The following is a 21508-nucleotide window of genomic DNA, read 5'->3' as shown; positions in this document are numbered from 1 at the left end:
ATGATGTCCTTTGATGGTCTGCATCTTAGTTGTCGCGCGAACACTGATTCTGATTCTCTAACGTCACTGCAGCGGCCATTTCCACGTGACAGTCGTAATGGTATCTAGTTTACAACATTGGCAATTATTGTTGCTATCCTTTTGTCTGCGTCTAGATCTCGTAGACCTTTGCCTCATTGGAGCGCGAATATTGGATGAGGTCGTTAGGGAACCAGCTGCGAAGATGGTCAGACGGAATAAATCGAGGCGTTCTTGTGAGCTTACAGAGAGATCTCTTTTTCGGCACTCTCGACGGAATCAGAGCCATGGCAGATGTTACGGCCAACGGCAAGGGCATAGTCACCGCGGATGGTGCCTAAGATAAATTGAGCACCTAAGTGTAACCTGATGACTTATGATAGACTGACCAGGGCCTGACTGAAGGGGGTTGGTGGCGCCCAACATGACACGGCCAGTTTTCACAGCATCCAAGCCCTCCCAGACCATGGCAAATACAGGGCCAGAGAGCATGTATGTGATCAAGCCAGGGAAGAAGGGCTTCTCTCTGAGGTCCTCATAGTCTACAAACCGAATGTGATCAATCATTGCGTTGAAAATATGGTTGGATCTCCAACTCACGCTTCTCGAGATGCTCTCTGGAAGGAGAGATGAGCTTGGCGGCGATGAGCTTGAAGCCGCGCTTCTCGAAGCGGGCGGTGATCTCGCCAACAAGACCACGGTCAACACCATCGGGCTAGAAGATGGTGCGGACGTTCAGCGGATGATGATCTCGAGATGATAGATGGCTACCTTGATCATGATGTAGGTGCGTTCACGGATGTTGGGGGCCATTTTTGTTGTATCTGAGCGGAAAGATGAGGAAGTGATTCTAAATGATCGCAGTCAAGATTTGTTGCGAGTTTTATCTTACCAGATCTTATCTTTTTGAAAAATAAGTCTAAATAAAGCGGATGCAAATAACGCCAAATAACCTTCCCGGGTGGCTCCGCTTCTTGAATTGTAGTTTCGCGAAGACACCATACTCAGTAGCCAACGCGATGAACGTGCTCGGCCCTTCCCTCGCACCCTACATTCGTTCCTCGCGGACGCTCAAGAAATATGTGACACCAGTCGCTCACTGGTATGCTGACCTCATGGGCTACCGCAAGATGGGCCTCAAGTATGATGACCTCCGTGCGTGTCATATGTTCAGTTCGGGGATGAATATGTTGAAATTGGATTCATGTAGAGGTCGAAGAGAACCCACAAGTCCAAAGGGTGAGTTGCCTATCCACTTTTTGTGAACATATTTAACGTTGACTGGAATTACAGGCACTCGGTCGTTTAACTCCGCGAGAAACCTATGAGCGCTCCTACCGCTTCAAAATTGCAAGCAACTGTGATCTTCACCACAAACCTTTGCCAAAAGAACAGTGGTCTAAGCCTGAGGATGTACGTTGATATCTCGCAGTACTAAAAAGTGGATTGACGCTGACCGCTGTTTCAGGACAAGCGATACCTCCAGCCTCATATTCTGAACATCATTAAGGAAGAGGAGGAGAGATTCACCTGGGACGCAATGACCGTCCAACGCAAATAGACATTCGCATCCATGTAGACTCACAGTTGTGACTATCCATATCCACACATATTGGCGATGACTTCACCTGAAGTTTTATACTGTTCACTTGAACTATAATCAAGAAGGGTGCTTCAATTTTGTTTGATTACCCTCTGCAGCACCACAACTTTGATATATATATATCCAGTTTCTGTCCCTTTCAGAGCGATACTCTATGTAGGACAAAGCACCACAACTTGTCAATCATCAATCTATTTGATTACAGGATCTTTACATCGCTTTCTACAAGTAATCTAACCTAATTCCAGGACCGGCAAACTTTTTTAGTACTACTCGACACAATAAACGGTTTCTACAAAGCCTTGACGAGAGGAGACACAACTTGACCGCCCTTCTGCTTGTAGAACGCGATGACCTTCTTGCTAACGGCGGCAATGTCTGGATCACAGTTAGTAACGTCACAGTCTTGTGTATGCGCTAACTTACTAGGGCCAGTGATGCCAAACTTCTCATACACCTTGAGGTACGGTCCTGAAGCTCCCCATGCAGGTAGACCATATTGCTGCCAAATATATGAGCTATTTAGCAAAATCGATGCGATCACGAAATCTTACCTCGTGGCTGTATTTTTGCCAACCAGTGGTCTATTTCGAGACAAGTCAGCCAAATGTGCCACTTCTTTAGGTATTCAAATTTACCGTGAGTGCCTCTAATGACAGAATAGGAGCACCGCTCCTGAGGACACTGAGCCTGTATTGCTCATCCTGCTTGTCAAACACCGACCAGCAAGGCAAGCTGACAAGCCGGACGTTGACACCCTCTTTCTTAAGCAAGCTCGCTGCTTCGAGGGCGATCGGAACCTCGCTGCCGCTGCTGACAATCGTCAGGTCCTCGTTAGCGACCTCGTAGAGCACGTATCCACCCCGTGCTGCACGCTCAATGGTGGAGCCCTCAAGGTTAGGCAGGTTCTGCCGGGAAAGTGAGAGGACGGATGGTGTCTGCGTGCTCTTGAGAGCAACGAGATAGGCTGCAGACGTTTCGTTACCATCTGCAGGGCGCCAGAAGTCGAGGTTGGGGATTGCACGCAGGTGGATGCCGGTTTCGATCGGCTGATGAGTGGGACCGTCTTCTCCAAGACCGATGGAATCGTGCGTGGCTTGACAAATCATGAACATCGTTTCCTTGTTTCTGAAGAATTCTGTTTACTCACCGACCCAGATTACCTGATGCTTGCTGAGCGCGGACAACCTGACGGCACCAGCCGCATATGAAACAAAGTTCTAAGATGGGGTCAGCGAGAAACATCGGCTAAGGAAGCACGCTATTCACCAAGAATGTAGCGACGAATGGCACAATACCACCATAAGCATGCAGACCATTGGCAATGGCGCCCATACCGTGCTCACGAACACCATATCGAATATACGTGCCGGCGTAGTTTCCGAGTCCGGTGCTAGGGGGTTGGAAGTCAACAGTTCCCTTGACCTTGGTCAAGTTACTGCCTGTCAGATCGGCAGAACCACCCATGAGATCGGGGAGTGCGGGAGTGATCGCCGTAAGCACAAGCTCAGATAGCTTGCGAGATGCTTGAGCAGGATCGGCAGGGGTGTACACAGGGAGTTTTTGCTCCCATCCTTCCGGGAGTCTCCCAGAAATCCGGCGAGTGAGCTCGGCGTGCTCTTTGGGGTATGCTTTGGCATACTCGGCGAGAAGGCTGTTCCACTGGGACTCGAGCTTGGCGCCGCGAAGGGCAGCTGCTCGGTAAGTGTCATAAGTCTCCTTAGGCACGTAGAACTTTTGGTCAGGAGGGAATCCAAATTTGCTCTTCAGGGATTGAATGTCATCGGCCTTGAGAGCTGGGGGAAAGATGGTTCGCACACAGGCACTTGATATGTCAAAAAATCACACGCACGAGCGCCATGAACACCGTGGGTGCCCTGTTGCTTTGATCCGTAACCGATTGTGGTCTTGAGACAGATGATGGTAGGCTTGGTCTTCTCGGCACGGGCAGCGACAATGGCACCGTTAATGGCAGCAAGATCGCTGGGCGCAAGTCAAACATTGAAAATATGAATGAGAAACCATCTCGTACTGGTCACCGTCATTGACGTGGAGAACTTGCCAGCCGTATGACAAGAAGCGCTGCTCGACATTCTCAGTGAAAGCAACAGCGGTGTCACCGTCAATAGAAATGTCTTAATGGGGATTAGTCACGGAACGGAGCCGCAAATAAGGAACCGACGTACGGTTATCATCATAGATCTGGGACAGACCGGTTAATCGAGGGGAAAAGTCACACGTGAAAGGTACGCACGACGATCAAGTTGCCCAACTGCAAGTGACCAGCAAGGGAAGCGGCTTCGCTTGCAACACCCTCCATCAAACAACCATCTCCAGTGAAAACTGCAGGCACACGGCTATGACATTCCGAATCTTCGGAACTGGGAAAGTACTAACCATACGTGTAGTTGTTGATAAGATCAAAACCGGGACGGTTGTAAACTGCGCCGTAGTGTGCCTGCGCCATAGCGAGACCAACACCGTTGGCGAATCCCTGACCAAGGGGACCGGTGGTGACCTCGATACCTGGCGTAGTGTCAGCGATCCGTCAACCTGGACTGTGTCATAAATAGCACTTACCATCAGTATGGTGTGCCTCCGGGTGACCAGGGGTCAAAGAATCAAGCTGCCTGAATGCCTTAAGGTCATCCATGGAAAGCTTGTATCCCAAGAGGTGCAACAAGATGTACTGCAGTGCGCAACTAGATTGCCCATCAGTTAGTGATACACCAGTCAGGGGTCAAGTGCATACGCGTGTCTGCAGTGTTCATCAGCGAGCAGTCGAATATGAATATGGACACAAACTCACCCATTAGATAGAACGAATCGGTCGCGGTTAAACCACTTGGAGTTTTTGGGGTTCGCGTTGAAGAATCTAGGGTATTATTAAATAATCGTACGATGTGGACGCATTGATATGACTTGCCTTGTGAAGAGAACATGGGAGACAGGCGCCATCCCCATGGGTGCACCTTAAAGATGGTCATCGTCGTTATCGTTGCACATGATGAAGTTGATCTAGTCGTGCTCACCTGGATGGCCAGAGTTTGCCTTGCCAACGACATCGGCAGCAAGAGTGCGGATGGTGGCAATGGAGGTGTTGTCTGTTGACTCCGGAGTGAAAGACATGATTGATAGATTTGAAGGAGAAGGAGTTAGAATTGTTCGGGTTAATATATACCCCTCAGAGATAACTGTTTCAAGCTGTACTGATGCGATTTAAGTTAGCGACCGGCTTACGAAGGCTTACGACCATGGAACCATTTCACACGTCGATTCTCGCGTTAACTCTCTCGGACAGGACGGTTGCCTACGGAAAACATACAACCGGGACTTGACCGGAGCTCTCTTCTCATCTTGGTCTGTGCGTGTATCGTTAACTCGCCGACACTGGTTTTCGACAACTGCCTTGGATCCCACTGTCAGTCGGTGCCGTGTAGCCCTGTAACACTTTTCATGCAGCATTTCTCAGATGCATCCGCAGTTGTCTGATAAACGAATAGGTGCGGCGCACGGCCTTTGTGATATTCTTTCCTGTTCTGACCTAGCCATCAAAGTCTGCAGGGAATTCATCCAGGCACTGGATGCATGTCATGTCAGTATCTGGGCGCGTCTCACTGGTGGTTGCAACCAAGAAAAGGACAGCCTTAATAAGTGCCTTCGAAAAGAGGTTAGTTGCCTGCCTTTAGTACGCCCCTCCTAGCGCTGATATTTCCTTGGCTTAGCGCGTCGAGCGCTCGACTCGTAACCGGGCCCAGGCCAAAGAGCAACGTTTGAAAACTGAACAGGTTTGGAAGGAGCTTCACGAGGATGATTAAGCTCTAGTCGTTCCTACCCAACCGCACCTCTCACGTAGTCGACATACGCATGATATTTTCTGATGTCGTCAAAATTGTCTCACAAGAAACTTGGCCGGATCAGTTATGTAAAGCATCTCCCACAGCAAACGAATGGCCACAAATGTCATAACGGCCTCATAGTAAGTGCGACATATCTCTTCCCTAGCATTGAATTGTCATGATAGTTGAGAAATCTCAAATACATGAACCTTTTGCATTTCAACAAAACCGCTATCAAATACACTTCGTCAGGGGAAGGTGGCCTATCACTGGTGACCACGTTATGAAGAACTAGTGGCCATACAATGGTCTGATTTTGGCAGATGAGTCAATCATCTTGACAAAGAATGATGTAGTCATGATCTCACCGACACTAATAACGCTCGGATCCGGATTTCCCCACCACGTAGGGAAGCTTATGGCATTTCCGCTTGCCCCTTAAATGGAGTAAGTACAATTGAGGCGAACTTGCAAACATAGAACTCACCGAACACCGCAAAATTAAGGATGAAGTAAATGATGGACGTACCTCCGTCCAGAGCGGCGGAGGTCAGATCTACATAGTCATCCCTAGTTGGTTGATCGTGATATCTCCAGTCAGATTACGCACAGTTGTATTTGATGTACCATCTTGGCTTCCTAGTCCTGACCCACCATTGCGTATACAACCCGATGGCGAACCCTGGCCACCACATCCCTGTATTAATCATCAGTACAAGCTACGGAACATCGTACGATTCGCCAACGTACCATTAACTGAGTATGGAAGCCAACCAAGATACGTAAATATAATCGGCATGTTAAGGTAGGACCAGATCCATTGTCTGTCGTCCCGAGTATCAGATCTCTATAAATAATCTTCAGAGGAAATTACCTTGGGAATAAGCGATGCATAGCATAGAGCAAGAAAGGAGCGAGAAACCCGTATAGAAGTCCGAGAGGAAGCTGGAAAAAGATTCGTGAATTTGCATTCGCAACAATCTACTTGAGAACTTACCTGAAAGTAGGTTTTACCTGGGCCGTATAGCTCTGCACTCAGAGCGCCCCATGTAATTGCTGCTGAGTTGATCTCCTGTGAGCCCCACCCTGACCATATACGTGTTCCGATCGCTACAATCAATCTTGTTTGAGTTCGAGTAGAGACTGTATATGTATGATATAGCGCACGGTTTATCAAATCAGCTCTGTGTGCGTCTACGATGGACTTATAGAGGACATAATTGAAAACTCAACCAAAGCATTCAGCGAGATAAGCCTCGTAAAACGTCAGTTACTTACTGGCCCCAAGAATCGTGCCGCTGATTTGCGCAACAAAGGTAGCTCTAGGCGGTACCTTTGCATATTGTCCTTCGAAAACAAACGTTAGATCTTGAGTCAACTCATCAAAGTGGAAGATAGCACCTAGCTTCAAATCGGAGAGCATGGCAAATGTCTGATAAGCAGTGTTGTAACCGTACAACTTTGCATACATATTCTGAACCGGTTGCTGAGGGTGAACATATGCCTAAACATAACCTGTCAGAGTTGACCGCTACCATTAATGCAGAAAAACCACCGACAGCAATGACTTGCACAAAACCTCCAGTGGGGATCTGGAATCCTGTCACAGCATATATGAAACCAAGGATGACGGCGATAATGAATGCTATGCAAGAGAACATGAGGTGGAATCGAACTCCTTGGCAAAGTCGGTAACTCACAGAGGATGGTAAAAACGATGAGAGACCACCATGGAAGGGTGTTGATGCCAACGTACGCCATACCAATCGCTAGGCCTAATGATACGATGAAAACAGAACCGTACCACCATTGTGGAACCTCTTTATACACTTTCATTCGCTGAAAGTGAACACTGGAATGCAATGTTGAAGGAAGTCCGAAAGTAAAGAAAAAGGTATAGCTCACTCGTCAAATTCCTGCTCTGACTTTAGGAAGTTGAAGCCTTTGAAAGCTTCCCATAGCTCTGTCCAGTGCCACAAAAGTATGTGGGAAAATGCTGCTCCCATAGAAGCATAGCTCATAAGGGTAGAAACTGCGTAGGTTGTTGTCATGAACCTGAAAAGCATTTTCATCACAAAAAGATTACTATGCCTGTTTATGTACGTACGGGGGTCCAACTTCAGCATACTTTTCCGGGTCGAGTGTATTGTCGGGGGTAAGGATCGCGGATTGGTTGTACGATGAGCCATTACCAGTAAATAGCGCAGTTGACATGAACGGTAACCCCCTCGAATACCCTTGGAACACGTCTGCATAATAGCATGCGGCTGACAGCGAATCGATGAATGATGTGACAAGGGAATTGTATGACGCGACTCACTCATCAGAGCATAACAAAATGCTAGCCCAATCCAGGAAGAAACTTGAGTCTGCAGAGGCCAATATAAAGGATACGCTTGTGTGATCAAGCTCCAGTCGAAACTGAATGACAGCAGACCTAAACCTTCATTGGACCCTCCCCCACCAAAGATGTTGCGAACAACAGCCGAGCGACCATTATCAGCCAGGCAAATAATAGAGAACGCCGTTAGAAGGGGGAACATCCAAGTCGGAATGATTTCCTGTGGGTGGTAACATGAGATCAGCGAGGGTGAGCTCGTGTTATGTTGCTTCACCGACCCAACAAAAGATGGCCCAAAAGACTGAGGAGCTCTTCAGCGTTCATGAAGTTCGATTTAAAAAGATTTACCAATCCAGAAGTACTTCATTTTCTTGCTGTTGAGTAAACCACCAAAGTGCATGGATTGCAGAAGAGAAATTGACGGGAGTTGGTTCGGATACAGTGCGTAAGTTGGCCATACGAGGAGGGTTCTTAAAAGCCCTGCAAAACCATATCCAATCGACTGAATCATGGGGTCAATTCCAATATCAGACTTAGCAAGCGGTTGGTAGCACCTGCGATGCGAACGTTTGGAAGATTGCCGCTCCAGGATTCAAGGTCACGCCGTAAAACAAATCAAGTGTTGCTATTATACCAATAGCAGTAGCTGTAGTTGATGCAGTGGATGCCATAATGGTGATGCACGTATGCTCCTTGATGTTGAACGGCCCAGGATTGAGATGGCGCCAAATCCCTGTCGAAGGCATAGCATAGTGCATCTTCATACTCTCGATGAATTGAAACATAGTGAAGCAAACTGCAGAAACTCACTGCATTACCCAGAATGTAGGATATAATGAGTTGAAATAAGGCCGACACTGTAGCATTCTGGGGTTTCCAAAAATAAATCTCGGATAGAACAGATCCTGAGACAGGTTGAACGTCATTTTGGGTCGATATCGAGAGTATCAGGCTTCGTCCCAACTCACCAAAAGTCGCTAGCCCGGTACCAAGGACCCAAAATCGGAAGGTCAGTGCGGGGAGCTCAGGATTATCCTCATCTGATATGATCTAGAGAAAATTCAACATGTTAAGCCGACCAGTCGTCGGACACTCCTGTTGTTAGACCTACCAAGTTGGTAATGTCTCCTGCCCCGCGGACAACCTGCTCAGACTCTTGAGAGGGGGCTTCTTCTAGACTCTTTGTGCTGTAAACACTGAAGCCCTTCAAGTCTTCCTCCCGATGCTCAAGCACCTTGGATGGCTCCATAAGATGAGAATGGGCCGTGACTCGCGCAGAGATTGTATAGGCAGGTGGGCTTCCGATGTTCCCTTAAATACGTGCATCTCGGGTGAAAGGAGAAGATATGATACTCAGATGGGGTAACTCTGCTTGAGAAACGCAGACTCCCGTTGATAAGCAGGGTCAGACCGATTGCCGCTGGCAGGTGACGCATTCTACTAATATCCGGGAGCCCAAACAGAGTGTCACTACCAATACGTGGATCCTATGTATGACCTGGCAGTGGGTTAGGTTGCGAAAGCTTCAAGGATACAGCTGACAACACTTACTGCTTGCCAAGCTATGACTCTGGACTGACAGTCCATACTATTGAACGTTCTGGCTAATGATTGATGAATTTCATAATATTTTGAGTTTAAGTTTCAATTGGTCGATACTCGAGTATACCGTACTACGTGCTACGTAGTAATACATAGTACTAAGGTTGGTATCTCACCCATGCGGTCTCACGATTTCCATGTGTTCGCGACGGTCAGGGCTGCGCGGTTGTATATTAATATACCAACTTATCTCAATTTAATCTTAGATGTAGTATCTACACATGGCGCGTACAGCCTTTGGCCGACCATCGCTGGAAAAGTCGAGGTATTCGTAGTTTAGTATGCGTAGTACCAACATATTCGCCATATTCATTTGCCAGCCCTGTCTAATTACATAAGCTTGACTTAACGTACACGTGCCTGAGTTACTTACTGGTCAGCCAATTATCGGGTATGGCCGTAGACCAACTGGCGTAACGAGTGTCGACGACGGCGATTGCTCTTTCGTCGGACATAAGTGACCAGAACCAAAGTTTTGAAATTGACAAAGTTCCTTATTCCTACAATCGTACATCTGAACCGAGCCTTGGGCCAATGCTAAAATATCGCCATATTTCTACCGCTCTCTCACCTCAGCCATCTCTAACACTGCTTCGAGTACGTACCAGAGTACTTCGACCCAGAGCCTTCGTCCATCTTACCAACATTGTCACGGCTGTGTTTTCCAAGTAAGGTGAGGGCATTTGTCGGGGAGTCTTGTTTAATGATGTCTTGGGTAATCTCGATCTGAACAATCATCATTCATGTCAGCTCTTGCTCTAGCTAAAGTATTCAACGTTTCTTACGATATCTCCCAACAGGCGCTCCACCAGCTAGATGATAGCCTCAATAAAGCTTGACAAGAAAATTAGGATAAGAATGCTCACCGCTTCAGTCGCGTTCTCCCTGATGACGACCCGAAGGATTTCAACTTTGTCCAAGTCAGGGGCAAGTTCGTAGTTCGGGACAATCCACCCTTTAGTTCGCAAAAGAATCTGAATCCATTTCTGTTGGATTTCAGGGTACGACTCTTGGAAGCTGTCGGAGAACCGGAATGCGACAACCGGAAGACCGTCTTCATAGTTCTGCGGAACGTCAGAAAGCGTTGCTATCCAGTGGTAGAATGCTAACCTCCGAGTTTTCTTCGTCGAAGTCGGTAGTCCCATGGTTATTCTCCTGAAGAATATTTTTGGCTTTTGGCCGGTGTATATCGCTAAGAACTGTGTACCAGCCAGACTTATCGAGAGCACGACTCAAGAGCCTTGCATTTTTGAGGTCATCCTTAGCTACTGCACGGTATCCCTCAAACCCAAGGTGCACAAAGTTGAAGTATTGAGCGATGATGGGTGCGGCAGGACGGGAGAAGTTGAGCGAGAACGAGTACTCGACTGAACCAAGGTAATGCAACTCAAAGATGAGGTCCTTCGGAAGGTATGCCTTGGAGCGCCATACCACCCAACCGACACCTACGTAAGCCAGACCATACTTGTGGCCTGAGGTGTTGATAGAGACAACCCGCGGAAGCTTGAAGTCCCAAAGCAGCTTTGGGTGCGCAAAGGGCGCGACGAAGGCACCCGAAGCTCCGTCGACTAAACGGGGAGTCAGTGAATATGAAGGGAACATAATACAAAGATGCATCACCGTGGATGGGGATGCTGATTCCTGTCTTCTGCTCGTATTCGTCGAGAAGGTCAGACATCTCCTTTACTGGTTCATAGTGACCGGTGTAAGTACTACCGAGGATGACATAAACGCCAATGGTATTTTCGTCGACATATTGCATGGCTTTCTGGGGGTCGAGTCTATACTTGCTCTCGACACTAACTGGGACGAGGCGGCATTCAACCTCGAAGTAACGTGCAAACTTTTCAAGAGCGACCTGGGCATTGGCACCCATGACGATGTTGGGGCCAGGCTCATGGATAGACTTGCCCTCAGCCTTGCGACGCTCTTGCCAGAGCCGCTTCATGGCAAGACCCCCCAGCTGTATAGCTTCCGATGAACCAGTAGTAGCGGTCCCAATTGCCTGATGCGCCGAAGGTGCATGCCAAAGATCAGCAAGGATCGAGACACAACGGGTATGAATTTCCTCTGCACGTGATCATGAGTGGAAATTGCCAGAATGGTGACTATTTGTGACATACGCGTCATAGGATACTCATCCTGATCGATCAAGTTTTTGGACATATTTTCCAACATCAACTTGTCCGCAGGCTCTGGCATCCAGGTGTTCACAAAGGACGCAAGACTTTGGAAAAGTGAGAAGACAACAAATAATACGAACTTCAAGAGACTGACTTGAGACTGGGAGATCCATCAAGGGCCAGTTCATCATGGATCAGCTGGTACGCGGTCTGCGCGCTGGTTCCCTTGGAAGGGATATGAAACTTGGGGACAGATGTGATTCCGTACCGCGCTCCATATGGGTGAGATGTAGAATCAGACTCCCTAGAACTAATCAGATGATGATGGTTGGAGTTCTTATCCTGAGGACATTCTATCAGCCAGAATATGATAGAATTCGGTGGCGAACCCCTAACCTTGGACTCGCGGATGAGTTTGCTAGGATTGATGTGCTATGTGGAGCTAAAGCGAAGTGTTCCACGAGCATGGAAAATAAAGACTCACCTTTGAGAGAGACATGGTAAATGATAGATGTGGATAAAGCTAGAGATGGGCGGTCAGTATTTGCGAATGGCAACGATTTTATATGACGTCGGTCCCATTTAAGTGGTAGCGGTGGAATCCAATTCCGACCACATGGTGCAGAGAATGTTCTTTGGAGCGACCCGGACCCACTAAACATTTCCTAGATTTGCTATTCTTAGTGGCCGCAAGATCGGTACCATAATTAGTCTGGCCAGTCCTCCCCGTTTACTGTCCCCATCTCTGCGTGATCATCGTATTCCTGGACTCTGACACGTGTATCGACATCGCGATATCGGTCCAAGTTCCTGTCGCTGTCCTTTCTGCTAGTCTCTTCTCCTCCTGTAATCTCTGTCTCCTCCCCTCCCACAATCATCATCCCTCCTACTGCTCCTCCTTCTCTCAGGTGACCGCAAAGTACTCCTCGAAACAGTCGTGCTCTCATTCCTGCTTTCCTCCCTACTGCTCTCCTGTTTCACAAGCGGGATATACCGCTTCTCATCCCCTCGCCATTTCTGTTTCTTAGTACCGTCATACAGCACATCTTGTTCCTTTGCCCCAATTGCCAAGAGTGCAGGGCGCGATTTCGGTGGGTAAGGCTCCATCAGCCAGCGCATTAATTTTCGCTCTTTTCGAGCTTGTAACAGCCCCGCCGTCCACCCAGCCCATGCTGCGGAACATAGCAGCTCCAATGCGGTGTGGGCATGCGCGTATACTCATCGACGAAAAATTAGCAACGTCTTGCTGGAGGGCATCAGTTTCACTGGGAGGAACGGGAATGCAATCGATCTGGGGCGCCGAGTTCATATCCCCAACCAGCAGCGCACGAAGGGCTTTTTGGTCTTCTGTCTCTTTCACAAGAGCATACTCTTCTACCGTCATATTTCTCTCTTCGTCGCGTTGCCACAGGCAAAGAATTTGACTTCTTTATTGCCGAACTGGATGCCTGACAGCTGGGAGTCAGAGTTGATGATGTCGCGCGTTCCAAGTCCCCCGACACTCCCGTCTGCACCTGTGCTCACTTTTGCAGAGTCAGGGATGAACCGTGTGGTCCACGCACGACATTTCCGTGCTGCCTCCCGCCAGTCAAAATTCGGCTTCAAAAGAATGACAAGTGGATCTGTAGGGACTTTGGTCCTGGGGTTTCTGCCATTTACACTAGTTGATAAAAGTAGCATATGTACCTTTTGTTAGGTATAGAAACGTTGAAAAAAGCGGAGGGAGACGCACCGCTGTACACCAAACTTGTTGAGAGAAGTTATAAGCTTATCCTCGAGACGTTTGTCTTCATCATCGCTTGAGTCTGGCTCATCTTTACGCCCACCATCAGCAAACACGACCTCGCTCTTCTTTTCATCGTCGGAATCCTCTCAAGAGCTAAAAGTATGAGGATGGCCTGTGAGTGGGAAGCCATAAGCAGAGCTTGCGGCACTGACGAGGGAGCGCTGAGAGTTGGAATTTGTCGTTAGCCCTATCGTCGTCGGCTGCTGGGGGTTTGCGGACAATTTCGACATGTGGCATACTCGAATTAATTGCTTACAAACACGACCAAATCCAATAAACGCGTCGCGACTCACGCGCACGTCCGGGACGGCGAGTCTGACGGACTCTAACCCTGGAATTTGAACGTTGAACATTCAACATGGCAACCCTCGATTCAATGTGGGTAACATTTTTACATATACATGGACCATCAGAGGTCTCATTTATCTGCACAGACCAACTCCATCATGTCCACTTGTCCGATCGACAAGCACCGTTGTTCCTTCAACTGAGACGACACCGTCTTTCTTGATAGACCCAAAGAACAAGTCTTACAAGCACCAATATGCAAACATATACTTTACACGTCTGACAATGCTAAGAAGTGCAGTGGAGGAGCGGGCAAGAGCTAGGTGGGATGGACTACAAAGTACGTGACAAGAACCTTCCATTCTTTTTGAATGCTCACAGCAGGTACGATTAGGCGAACCGCTCCACGTAGCGCGTGTCCTTGATATTGTTAAATCTCAACTATGCTGGGTAATAGGTACAGTCTACATGGATATGCCACTCAAGCCGAATGTTCTGGAAGACATTGGCCGAGATGTGAGTAACTTGCACACAAAACCGGCCATTCTCAGTTGATATGTGTAAAGCATTCCATCCCGGCTCCACCTCCACGTGAGAAATTCTACTGCGATGAAGACAGCGTTATGTTGGAGGATGAGTCGGGTCGTATTAAATTAGTCGGCAACCGTGTCAGTGAGGAACGCTTGGTCACAGGCGTCATCGTCGCCGCTCTGGGCATGGAAACGCCCACAGGAGATTTCGAAGTTGTAGATATGTGCACTGCGGGACTTGCAACATTTGCGGAGGAAGAAATTCTTGGCTCGGACGCCATGGATGTGGATGTAGAGTAAGTTTATTGCTTTCCAGATATACAACTGAAGCCCAAGACGCTTTATGACCCAGCTTTTCATCCACACGAGATGAGTATGTGGCCGTCATTTCGGGACTATCCATTGGGTCACCCTCACCTGCGGATGCGCAAATCCAAATGCTTGTGGAGTACCTCACGGGAGAAGCAGGCGGTCCTGAGGACCAACAACTGGCATCACAGATAACACGGCTCATTATCGCCGGAAATTCGCTATCACTTGAGGAATATATGGAAGAGGGTGAAGAGGATAAGAGACCAGTAAGTTAAGGTCCCTTCTTTGTAATGGGAAATGACTCAGTGAATACCAGAGAAAATTCGGCGCATCAGCACAGGCGAACTTTTCTCCTCATCCGAATCTTGCTCTTTCCGCTCATCTTCATGATTTAATTTCCGCACTTCCCGTCCACATATTGCCTGGAGAAGATGATCCTTCCGGAATCATTCTTCCACAGCAGCCTTTCCCCCGTGCGATGTTCGGAAAGGCTGCAACCTTCGAGTCATTCTATTGCGAATCAAATCCGGCCTGGCTTCGCGTAAGATGTGATGAAACCGAGTCATCGATACGGAATGAAAGGCGAACTTCGTCTTCTAAATCAAATCATCCGCCTGTCACTCGCAGCCTATTGGTGACCTCAGGACAGCCTGTTCTCGACATGTACAAATATCTTCCAACCCCGCCCTCGAGCCTCGTGTCGATTGCTGCTTCAACCCTAAGATGGCGCCACGTCGCTCCAACTGCTCCAGACACACTATGGTGTCACCCTTATCGAGACCGAGACCCTTTTGTTTTGCGGAAAACTCCGGATATATACCTTGTTGGCGGAATGCCCAAATTTGGTACAAAGCTTGTAGGTTCAGAAGATGGATCGGGCAGGGCAGGGAGATGTTGCAGAATTGTTCTAGTGCCTAGCTTCTCGCAGACGGGCATTCTAGTGCTTGTCAATCTGCGGACTTTGGAAGTGCAGTGCGTGGATTTTGGGGTCGAGGGATTGAGTGCGGGTGGCGGAGAGCAGCGGTCTTCAGGAGATGATGGAGATGCCATGGCAGAAGGCTAACAAAATTTTATTGATTTTCTTCTTCTTTCGGTCAACATCAAATCGCAATTTAGGCTGGAGATTCCTCGGGCCCCTCTTTCCCCTGAAGTCTTCACGAGCAGTTGTCGGTTTAATTTTGTGCCACATCTGGTTGAAGCCTATCAGCATCTTCTGATTCATGGAATTTAGATTGATTTGGCAGGTGTAGTGTTCAGGGTCACGTGGATAATAGTCCATCATCAGTTGTGAGTGTGAAAGGCTGTCAAAGGTTGTCCTTTTCTTCATCCCCATTTGTTGCTGAAGAAGCCGCTGTCAAGTACTATGACAGAACAAAACAAAAAACCAAAAGGCTTTTTATTTATTCCGGGGCTCACTTCAGCTCTCCTTAGCCTCGCCTACCATTCCCTTCTCAAAGTGCATTCAAGGATTCTTTAATCATTAATCCAACGGCCTCGGAGGAACGTTTAAAAATTCATATCGGATGGGGCACTTCCCTTTTATGACGCTTGTGGACAAATGCCATTATGCTGGACTGCATTTGTTTGTTGTCTATAGTGGGCGCAGGTTGCCAAGGAGTGAATACCACACGCTCGACATAATTAGGCAAACCACTGATGCTTATCTGGGACGGTCTTCCTATTGATCATTTGATTTCCGATTGTCAGGATTGTGACTCCAGCTCTCCGAAAAATATTCCTTTCTAGACTTGTGGGCGTGTGGCATGTCCGCTTGAATCTTTAGGGTGGCGTTCATGCCACAGCTTCTCACTTTGACCTTGCTTTGACTTATCATCACACATACATAAGGTGCGTTGCTCCAACTCAGATCGACCTCATTCCTCTCTCACCTTCTCTCCTGTCTTAGACTTACTTCTACTCACTTACGTACGCGCGTTATAATCCGGACGTCCATCAAGATACTCGTCGAGGCTCTGGGCCGATATGCCCATCCTCGTAACGTCCATGCGCGCCGACACCGAGGTTCGTGAACGTCGAGCGCGCATGAGCCCGGTAGCGCTGCAAGAGCAGCAATCTTGGCGCTACCGTGCGCACGGGTGCTGAAGCCGTGCATCGCTGCAATACGGTGGAGGTTCGAGGAGCCCGATGAAAAAAGCGCCACTCCCCTCTGGACCGTGTCGAACACCATGGACGAGACTCTGGACCCCGCTTGATTGAGCTTACACTGTGCGACACGCAGTCAGCGATTGTCACGATAGTCTCCGGCCCCAATATCTTTTCTTTCCTCCCTGTATTATTTGCTATGTAATCTTCATACACAAGAGTACTGAGGGCGGTAGCTTTTCCCCAATGGGGTTTTTAATGCACCCGTTCCGATGATGCACTCTTTGTGTCAACTCGGGAAAAAATAATCAAACAATCTTCGTGCCATCATTTCTTGTGATGACGATGAGTGAAAGTCTAATTGGCTCTGAGCAACGCATCGCTGATTTTTCGACTCTGGCTCTATAATGTAATGTAAGTACGTGCAAGTTGTTGAGCATTCGGTGCTCAGTACTCAGTACCGGGCCAGTGCGAGCAACGTTGCAACGAGGACTATCTGAGATCCTGAATTCATCCGTCACCATGCTTAAAGGTCAAGTTGAGTCGGTATAGAAATTTGAAGTCATAAAATGCCAACTAAAAATATGATAAGGAATATTTTTGGTATTTACACTGAGAAACACGTCTGGTATCATGTCCTTAAGGTAAACCTCCTGTAGCGTCATCATGTATTTACAGTACAGTACGCCAAGAAACACACGAAACAATAGAATATCACTGATTGGACGAACGCTCGAGTCTTTGTCTGGTGGGCGAGAACAGCCCTCCAACGACGCTTGACATCGTGTCCGTGATTTGCCGCTGTTGCGGCTGCGTGTGCTTGACAAAAAAGAGTTGCACGTTGGTGGAATTCCATATCCCGAGAGGTGACATCCCATGCACATAAACCCCTCCCCATATGAGCGACGTCAACCAGACAATTGATGCATCCGACCACTAATCGCTGGCTGAGTATCTTCCGCAATTCATGCGAAAAAACATACCACAAATCGTCTCGGATATAACACCGGTGCAGGAGGCAGAACATCAGTCAATGTCACACTTTGCAAGAAATCAGTTATAGCGCCAGCTGAGTTAGCCTTCTGCCTGCCAGCCTGCAGATTCTGGATCTTTGGCAAGAGCTCCGATATGACCAGCATCACAGTATCCAAGGGTAACCTGTCAACATTTAGGAGACACTCGAACACCAGCGAGCAAGTGCTTACCCTTGTTGCCAAGACGTGACCTAGTTTCATGGAAGTTAGAGACAGATAATGTTTTGTTAGTGCGAAATGGGGCTCACCCATTCTTGGGTGGGTAAAAACCCATTCCTACCAATGCCAGCCGCAGCCATACGATCTCCATTAATTGTATCCGACGACAATGACCGCCGAGCCTTCATCTTGCCTCTTGCCTTTTCCGACGCAGCTGTTATAGTACTGGTACTTGTTGTGGGGCTGTTCTCCGAAGGTAGAGACGTGAGTGGGCGGGTCTCGGTTTGCTCATGGCCACCCAGGCCAGCTTCAAGGTCCTCACCAGAAAACGAAGTAGACTCTATGGTGAAGGCAGGATCACTTTCGTTCCTGAGAAGGCGCGATTTTTCCTGGTGTGCACTCTCCACGGACACACGCTCCTGCTGTGGGCCATCCTTTCTGTCGTGTTCCGCCTGGCTCGCTTGCTCTTCCTTGATCCGTTGTACACGCTGAATCTCTCGAAGTCCGCGGGTAAGAGTGAATGTCCCTAGCTCTTCGAAAGTTTTTTGTGCGGTGATGATTGCATACAGAAGATTCGGGTTATCGGAAAGGTGGTGGAATACTACTGAGTTGAAGACCTCGAGCCTTGGGAACAAGTAAGCGTCATGCTACTCCCATATGACAACTACTCACATAAGAAATAGAAGTCTTGGGTGGCTCTCGTCGGATAAGAGGAATAGAGGGTTCGAGAATGAAGTGAAGAGCTGAAGCAAACGATTAGATGCAATAACAGACAGGTTTTTAAAATATGGAGCCGCATTCGCGAGCGCGATGATAAGTGCCGGGTATATGGAATTGAGGGAGCCTGAAGTAGTTGCAATGATAGAGTAAACTGACTACGAAGGGTTAATGTCCACAAATGTAAAAGTCACTTATTCACTCACAGTAATCATGAAATCTCCAGCAGTCCCATGAGATGCCCCCTGAGATACCCATTTTGTCGGTACCTGAATATTTATCGGTGATGAGAGCTTGTTGCCGAATGCGGACTCAGCCGATAGCGTCTGAATAATGTATGAGAGCGCTCTGCAAAGACCGTGTTGCTCTAGAAATCCATTAAAATATATACCCACTGGATAGATAACTACAGGAGACGTACGTGGCTTGTCTTTGATCTCGAGTGAATAGCACAGAAGATATGCAAGGACATCAACTGATTTATTTGAGTCCAGTAGGTAAGCGCGGAATTTCTTAGAGAAAGGGTCAGACGTCAGATCGGCACGACCTGGTAGACAACCTACTTACCTTGTTGAGCTCAATGATCTTCCAAAACAAAACAACTGTACGGGATCAGAAGAGTGGGGCGAATATAAAAGACATGCGTACTAGTCTCAGGCACGTAAGGAACCGACCTCCTGGACCCAGGGAGTAGATTGTTTGATATAGCTAGCTGCTGCTCTAGAATGGCAATGATGCCACTCAAGATAAAAGCGAAATCCTGCGTGCGATGCTATACGCCATGAACAATAGTAATCTCAGACGAGGAAGACAAATTTACCAATTTTGCCAAAAAATAGCGGAAAGCATTTGTTTGTGCAGTCGGGGATGATGAGGTAGTATCACCAGAATCTGAAACAATGTCTCTGGCTGGACCACTCTGAAATCCAATAAAACACATAAAACTTGTAGGCACATGCCCACAAGTGCTGTCCTAGAATCTTCGCCTTTGAAGACTAAGTGATTGTAAGGGACCTTGCCGGCTACACTGGCGATGGTCATGTTGTTAGTTGTAGGAGAGTTCATCACGGTGTTTAGCAAGGAGCAAAGTAATGTCAAGACGTCGCGTCGGGGCGTCTTTCGGACTACATGCAGAGTGTAAAATGACGGATGTGTGAAGAGAGCGGCAGGCGGAATGTATATCTGACGTGACAGAAGGACAAGGAGGAGCCGTAAAACCTCAGTTTTGTTGGAGTCGTATGCATGATTTGGTCCAGAGTCAGTCGTCGAGCCTACACCCTTCTCCCTAGGGAATTGTAAGTCAGGCATTTGTTTTTAGACCAACAATGCATACCATATAACATAATTAATCTTGTAATGATCCACTTGTATCTTCGTTGGGAGACTAAAACCGCAACAAAACAAGAGATCGTTAACGCAAGTGAATAGCTTTTCTCCTAACGAAGGCAAGGTTTTCGTCCGTTTCAGTTGAGGGATCTGTGATTGCGTGTTAGAGCCATGACCACTCTCACTCCCATCATCATCATCTTCGATGACAAACTGTGGTGCCTGTTCCGGAGCTGTGGGTACAATTTCGTCTTCGTCGACTTGAACCTTCTTCCACAGCACCTCGAGCTCAAATGAGTTGGACTCTCCCTCAACCTCAAACACAACAGGTAGCACCCTTTGCAGGACTCGCAGACTGTTCAGGACCTCCTTCGTTGCGTTACGCTCTGTGCTCGAGGTCTTCATGAAGGAAGTGGCATACGATGCCACAGATGTCGGTGGTATGGATGGGAAGGTATGGTCAGACACAAGATTGAACAGACGAGACGTCACAACTCTGATGAGAGTCGCTACGTTTTCTGGCGAGTCAAGTAGAGCTCTACGAACTTGGGAGGTCTCATTAGCCGCCCGCACTAAGAACCAAATGCTGGGACATACTGTCATGGGTTGATATGAGGGAGAATACATCAGACGGAGTGTCAAAGAGGGTGAAATACTGAGATATACTATTCAATCGAACATTTGGACAACAAACTAAGTATCACCGACCTGGTCCCAGTAGCTGTCAGTTTCGGCTATGTGCTGTAGTTGACAACTTGTCATTATAGTCAACGCCGAGATGGAAGCGGGTACCACAAACTCACCCTCGTTGTATACAGTTGAGATATTCCCTGGGGGCGACTGCGAAACGCCAGCTTCGCTTCGTCGGTCAATAGTCCAAAAGGTGCCGTTAGTGTCTGTGGAAGTTTGGCGAACATTGTCGTATGGCAATCGTCAGAACGATATGCAGGAAGTGGGATGTCAAAGCCCTGTGTACCGCCTTGAGTGTGCCTGCAGTGCCAGGGTCACTTTCCGAGTCGGTGCCTTGTACAATATTTGTGGACCGCAGTGATGTCGGATGCTTCCGAACTTCCGCATTGCTTCCGCAGTTTCTGCTCTCCAGACACCTACCACACATTGAAACGAAGATGTTCGTTCCTTCTTTGCTATGTGCTAGCAGGTCTTCTCCAAATTGGTATGTCAACTAGCAACTACAGACCTTCCTGCAGCCAAGTCTTTGTAGCGACCCAGAAATTTCCTCCGTATACGACAACATAGACATAGCCATTGCAGACTGCAGTGGCAGGTCCTCTTACTACTCTAAGGGCATTCCTTCGCTGTTGCCGTCTGGCAACGTGGTACTTGTTTTTGTACTCGATTCCCATGCAGAGATCGAGACGACGACCCAGGCCTCGCCCAATGCCCATACGAAATGATTGCCTAGACTGCACATGAGGTGGATTCAATCACTACAATACAAGAGATGCACCAAACACCCAAGCAGCTTTGTCACTGATAGGTGTGTTCAGGGAACCAAAATCTTGGCGATGGCCAAGTCTTGCCCTCCAAATCATGGTTCTCGTTATTCAGTTGCGTGTCATATTTTCAAAAAAATTGTTCTATTGAGAGTATATATACTCTATGGTGGGCAGTACCAGTAAGTTTTGGTCTAAACCCCAGTGCCCTGGATGCGAATGACTTAATTGTTGGAAAGTCATTCAAATGTTTTAAAAGACCTGACGAAGAAC

The 21508-nt window shown here is 47.9% G+C and overlaps 8 protein-coding genes across 8 annotated transcripts; 2 read left to right on the top strand and 6 right to left on the bottom strand.

Moving 5' to 3' along the window:
• Positions 1-151: 151 nt before the first annotated feature.
• On the bottom strand, positions 152-831 carry F5147DRAFT_630203 (nucleoside diphosphate kinase; the record flags this gene model as incomplete). The annotated part of the gene is made up of 5 exons (XM_041432768.1): positions 152-215; positions 265-355; positions 408-560; positions 619-733; positions 790-831. The coding sequence occupies 5 exons, from the start codon at positions 829-831 to the stop codon at positions 152-154; spliced, it is 465 nt and encodes a 154-aa protein (XP_041297085.1).
• A 172-nt stretch (positions 832-1003) lies between these two features.
• On the top strand, positions 1004-1795 carry F5147DRAFT_677118 (cytochrome b-c1 complex subunit 7). The gene is made up of 4 exons (XM_041436098.1): positions 1004-1173; positions 1229-1257; positions 1312-1431; positions 1487-1795. Exons 1-4 carry the CDS (start codon positions 1038-1040, stop codon positions 1577-1579), a joined length of 378 nt encoding a protein of 125 aa, XP_041297084.1. The 5' UTR covers positions 1004-1037; the 3' UTR covers positions 1580-1795.
• On the bottom strand, positions 1796-4845 carry F5147DRAFT_677112 (Transketolase, thiamine diphosphate binding domain-containing protein). The gene is made up of 16 exons (XM_041436097.1): positions 4654-4845; positions 4548-4593; positions 4431-4496; positions 4374-4379; positions 4202-4323; positions 4019-4147; positions 3876-3964; positions 3808-3823; positions 3654-3756; positions 3474-3604; positions 2891-3417; positions 2772-2841; positions 2260-2717; positions 2176-2205; positions 2048-2123; positions 1796-1999 (listed from the first exon to the last, which is right to left on the bottom strand). The coding sequence occupies exons 1-16, from the start codon at positions 4748-4750 to the stop codon at positions 1914-1916; spliced, it is 2052 nt and encodes a 683-aa protein (XP_041297083.1). The 5' UTR covers positions 4751-4845; the 3' UTR covers positions 1796-1913.
• A 475-nt stretch (positions 4846-5320) lies between these two features.
• On the bottom strand, positions 5321-9050 carry F5147DRAFT_758718 (OPT oligopeptide transporter protein-domain-containing protein; the record flags this gene model as incomplete). The annotated part of the gene is made up of 22 exons (XM_041440412.1): positions 5321-5401; positions 5523-5622; positions 5670-5751; positions 5829-5897; positions 5948-6016; positions 6071-6157; positions 6211-6284; positions 6335-6405; positions 6458-6570; positions 6628-6687; positions 6739-6964; positions 7020-7105; positions 7161-7312; positions 7366-7515; positions 7568-7727; positions 7781-8021; positions 8080-8102; positions 8150-8303; positions 8356-8559; positions 8612-8706; positions 8770-8851; positions 8913-9050. The coding sequence occupies 22 exons, from the start codon at positions 9048-9050 to the stop codon at positions 5321-5323; spliced, it is 2517 nt and encodes an 838-aa protein (XP_041297082.1).
• Positions 9051-9849: 799 nt separating this feature from the next.
• Positions 9850-12108, bottom strand: F5147DRAFT_415979 (pyridoxal phosphate-dependent transferase). The gene is made up of 9 exons (XM_041429707.1): positions 12011-12108; positions 11923-11958; positions 11681-11868; positions 11527-11630; positions 11024-11473; positions 10514-10971; positions 10270-10467; positions 10189-10215; positions 9850-10129 (listed from the first exon to the last, which is right to left on the bottom strand). The coding sequence occupies exons 1-9, from the start codon at positions 12023-12025 to the stop codon at positions 9986-9988; spliced, it is 1620 nt and encodes a 539-aa protein (XP_041297081.1). The 5' UTR covers positions 12026-12108; the 3' UTR covers positions 9850-9985.
• A 246-nt stretch (positions 12109-12354) lies between these two features.
• On the bottom strand, positions 12355-13549 carry F5147DRAFT_649726 (uncharacterized protein; the record flags this gene model as incomplete). Its single annotated transcript, XM_041433370.1, has 6 exons — positions 12355-12698; positions 12745-12916; positions 12952-13040; positions 13089-13186; positions 13259-13397; positions 13465-13549. 6 exons carry the CDS (start codon positions 13547-13549, stop codon positions 12355-12357), a joined length of 927 nt encoding a protein of 308 aa, XP_041297080.1.
• Positions 13550-13579: 30 nt separating this feature from the next.
• On the top strand, positions 13580-15747 carry F5147DRAFT_415957 (DNA polymerase alpha/epsilon subunit B-domain-containing protein). The gene is made up of 6 exons (XM_041429706.1): positions 13580-13690; positions 13747-13940; positions 13995-14116; positions 14167-14426; positions 14483-14708; positions 14759-15747. Exons 1-6 carry the CDS (start codon positions 13671-13673, stop codon positions 15503-15505), a joined length of 1569 nt encoding a protein of 522 aa, XP_041297079.1. The 5' UTR covers positions 13580-13670; the 3' UTR covers positions 15506-15747.
• Positions 15748-17077: 1330 nt separating this feature from the next.
• F5147DRAFT_677072 (high-temperature-induced dauer-formation protein-domain-containing protein) lies at positions 17078-20794 on the bottom strand. Its single transcript, XM_041436096.1, has 14 exons — positions 20585-20794; positions 20490-20522; positions 20379-20436; positions 19789-20326; positions 19394-19740; positions 19276-19364; positions 19104-19227; positions 19023-19057; positions 18877-18967; positions 18662-18822; positions 18411-18613; positions 17828-18362; positions 17529-17723; positions 17078-17481 (listed from the first exon to the last, which is right to left on the bottom strand). Exons 1-14 carry the CDS (start codon positions 20696-20698, stop codon positions 17260-17262), a joined length of 2745 nt encoding a protein of 914 aa, XP_041297078.1. The 5' UTR covers positions 20699-20794; the 3' UTR covers positions 17078-17259.
• Positions 20795-21508: the final 714 nt, after the last annotated feature.

Source organism: Suillus discolor (assembly GCF_016758755.1).
Source record: "Suillus discolor strain FC423 chromosome Unknown F5147scaffold_8, whole genome shotgun sequence".
NCBI lineage: Eukaryota > Fungi > Basidiomycota > Agaricomycetes > Boletales > Suillaceae > Suillus > Suillus discolor.
The sequence above is the reverse complement of the archived record's forward strand: the minus strand, read 5'-3'. Positions and strand labels throughout refer to the sequence as shown.

Excerpts from the sequence above, each read along its gene's own strand:
- F5147DRAFT_677072 (XM_041436096.1), bottom strand. The coding sequence starts at position 20,698 with ATGTTCGCCAAACTTCCACAGACACTAACGGCACCTTTTGGACTATTG. Across the intron at positions 20,437-20,489 it reads CTGACAGCTACTGGGACCAG|TATTTCACCCTCTTTGACAC; the intron begins GTCGGTGATACT and ends AGTATATCTCAG. Across the intron at positions 17,482-17,528 it reads TATATCCGAGACGATTTGTG|TGGTCGGATGCATCAATTGT; the intron begins GTATGTTTTTTC and ends GCCAGCGATTAG.
- F5147DRAFT_677118 (XM_041436098.1), top strand. The coding sequence starts at position 1,038 with ATGAACGTGCTCGGCCCTTCCCTCGCACCCTACATTCGTTCCTCGCGG. Across the intron at positions 1,174-1,228 it reads CCTCAAGTATGATGACCTCC|AGGTCGAAGAGAACCCACAA; the intron begins GTGCGTGTCATA and ends GGATTCATGTAG. Across the intron at positions 1,258-1,311 it reads AGAACCCACAAGTCCAAAGG|GCACTCGGTCGTTTAACTCC; the intron begins GTGAGTTGCCTA and ends CTGGAATTACAG.
- F5147DRAFT_415979 (XM_041429707.1), bottom strand. Across the intron at positions 11,474-11,526 it reads GGATGAGTATCCTATGACGC|AGGAAATTCATACCCGTTGT; the intron begins GTATGTCACAAA and ends GATCACGTGCAG. Across the intron at positions 10,216-10,269 it reads GGGAGAACGCGACTGAAGCG|CTGGTGGAGCGCCTGTTGGG; the intron begins GTGAGCATTCTT and ends GCTATCATCTAG.
- F5147DRAFT_415957 (XM_041429706.1), top strand. The coding sequence starts at position 13,671 with ATGGCAACCCTCGATTCAAT. Across the intron at positions 13,941-13,994 it reads TAGGTGGGATGGACTACAAA|GCGAACCGCTCCACGTAGCG; the intron begins GTACGTGACAAG and ends AGGTACGATTAG. Across the intron at positions 14,117-14,166 it reads TGGAAGACATTGGCCGAGAT|CATTCCATCCCGGCTCCACC; the intron begins GTGAGTAACTTG and ends ATATGTGTAAAG.
- F5147DRAFT_677112 (XM_041436097.1), bottom strand. The coding sequence starts at position 4,750 with ATGTCTTTCACTCCGGAGTCAACAGACAACACCTCCATTGCCACCATC. Across the intron at positions 4,594-4,653 it reads GGCAAACTCTGGCCATCCAG|GTGCACCCATGGGGATGGCG; the intron begins GTGAGCACGACT and ends ACCATCTTTAAG. Across the intron at positions 2,206-2,259 it reads TGTCATTAGAGGCACTCACG|ACCACTGGTTGGCAAAAATA; the intron begins GTAAATTTGAAT and ends GTCTCGAAATAG.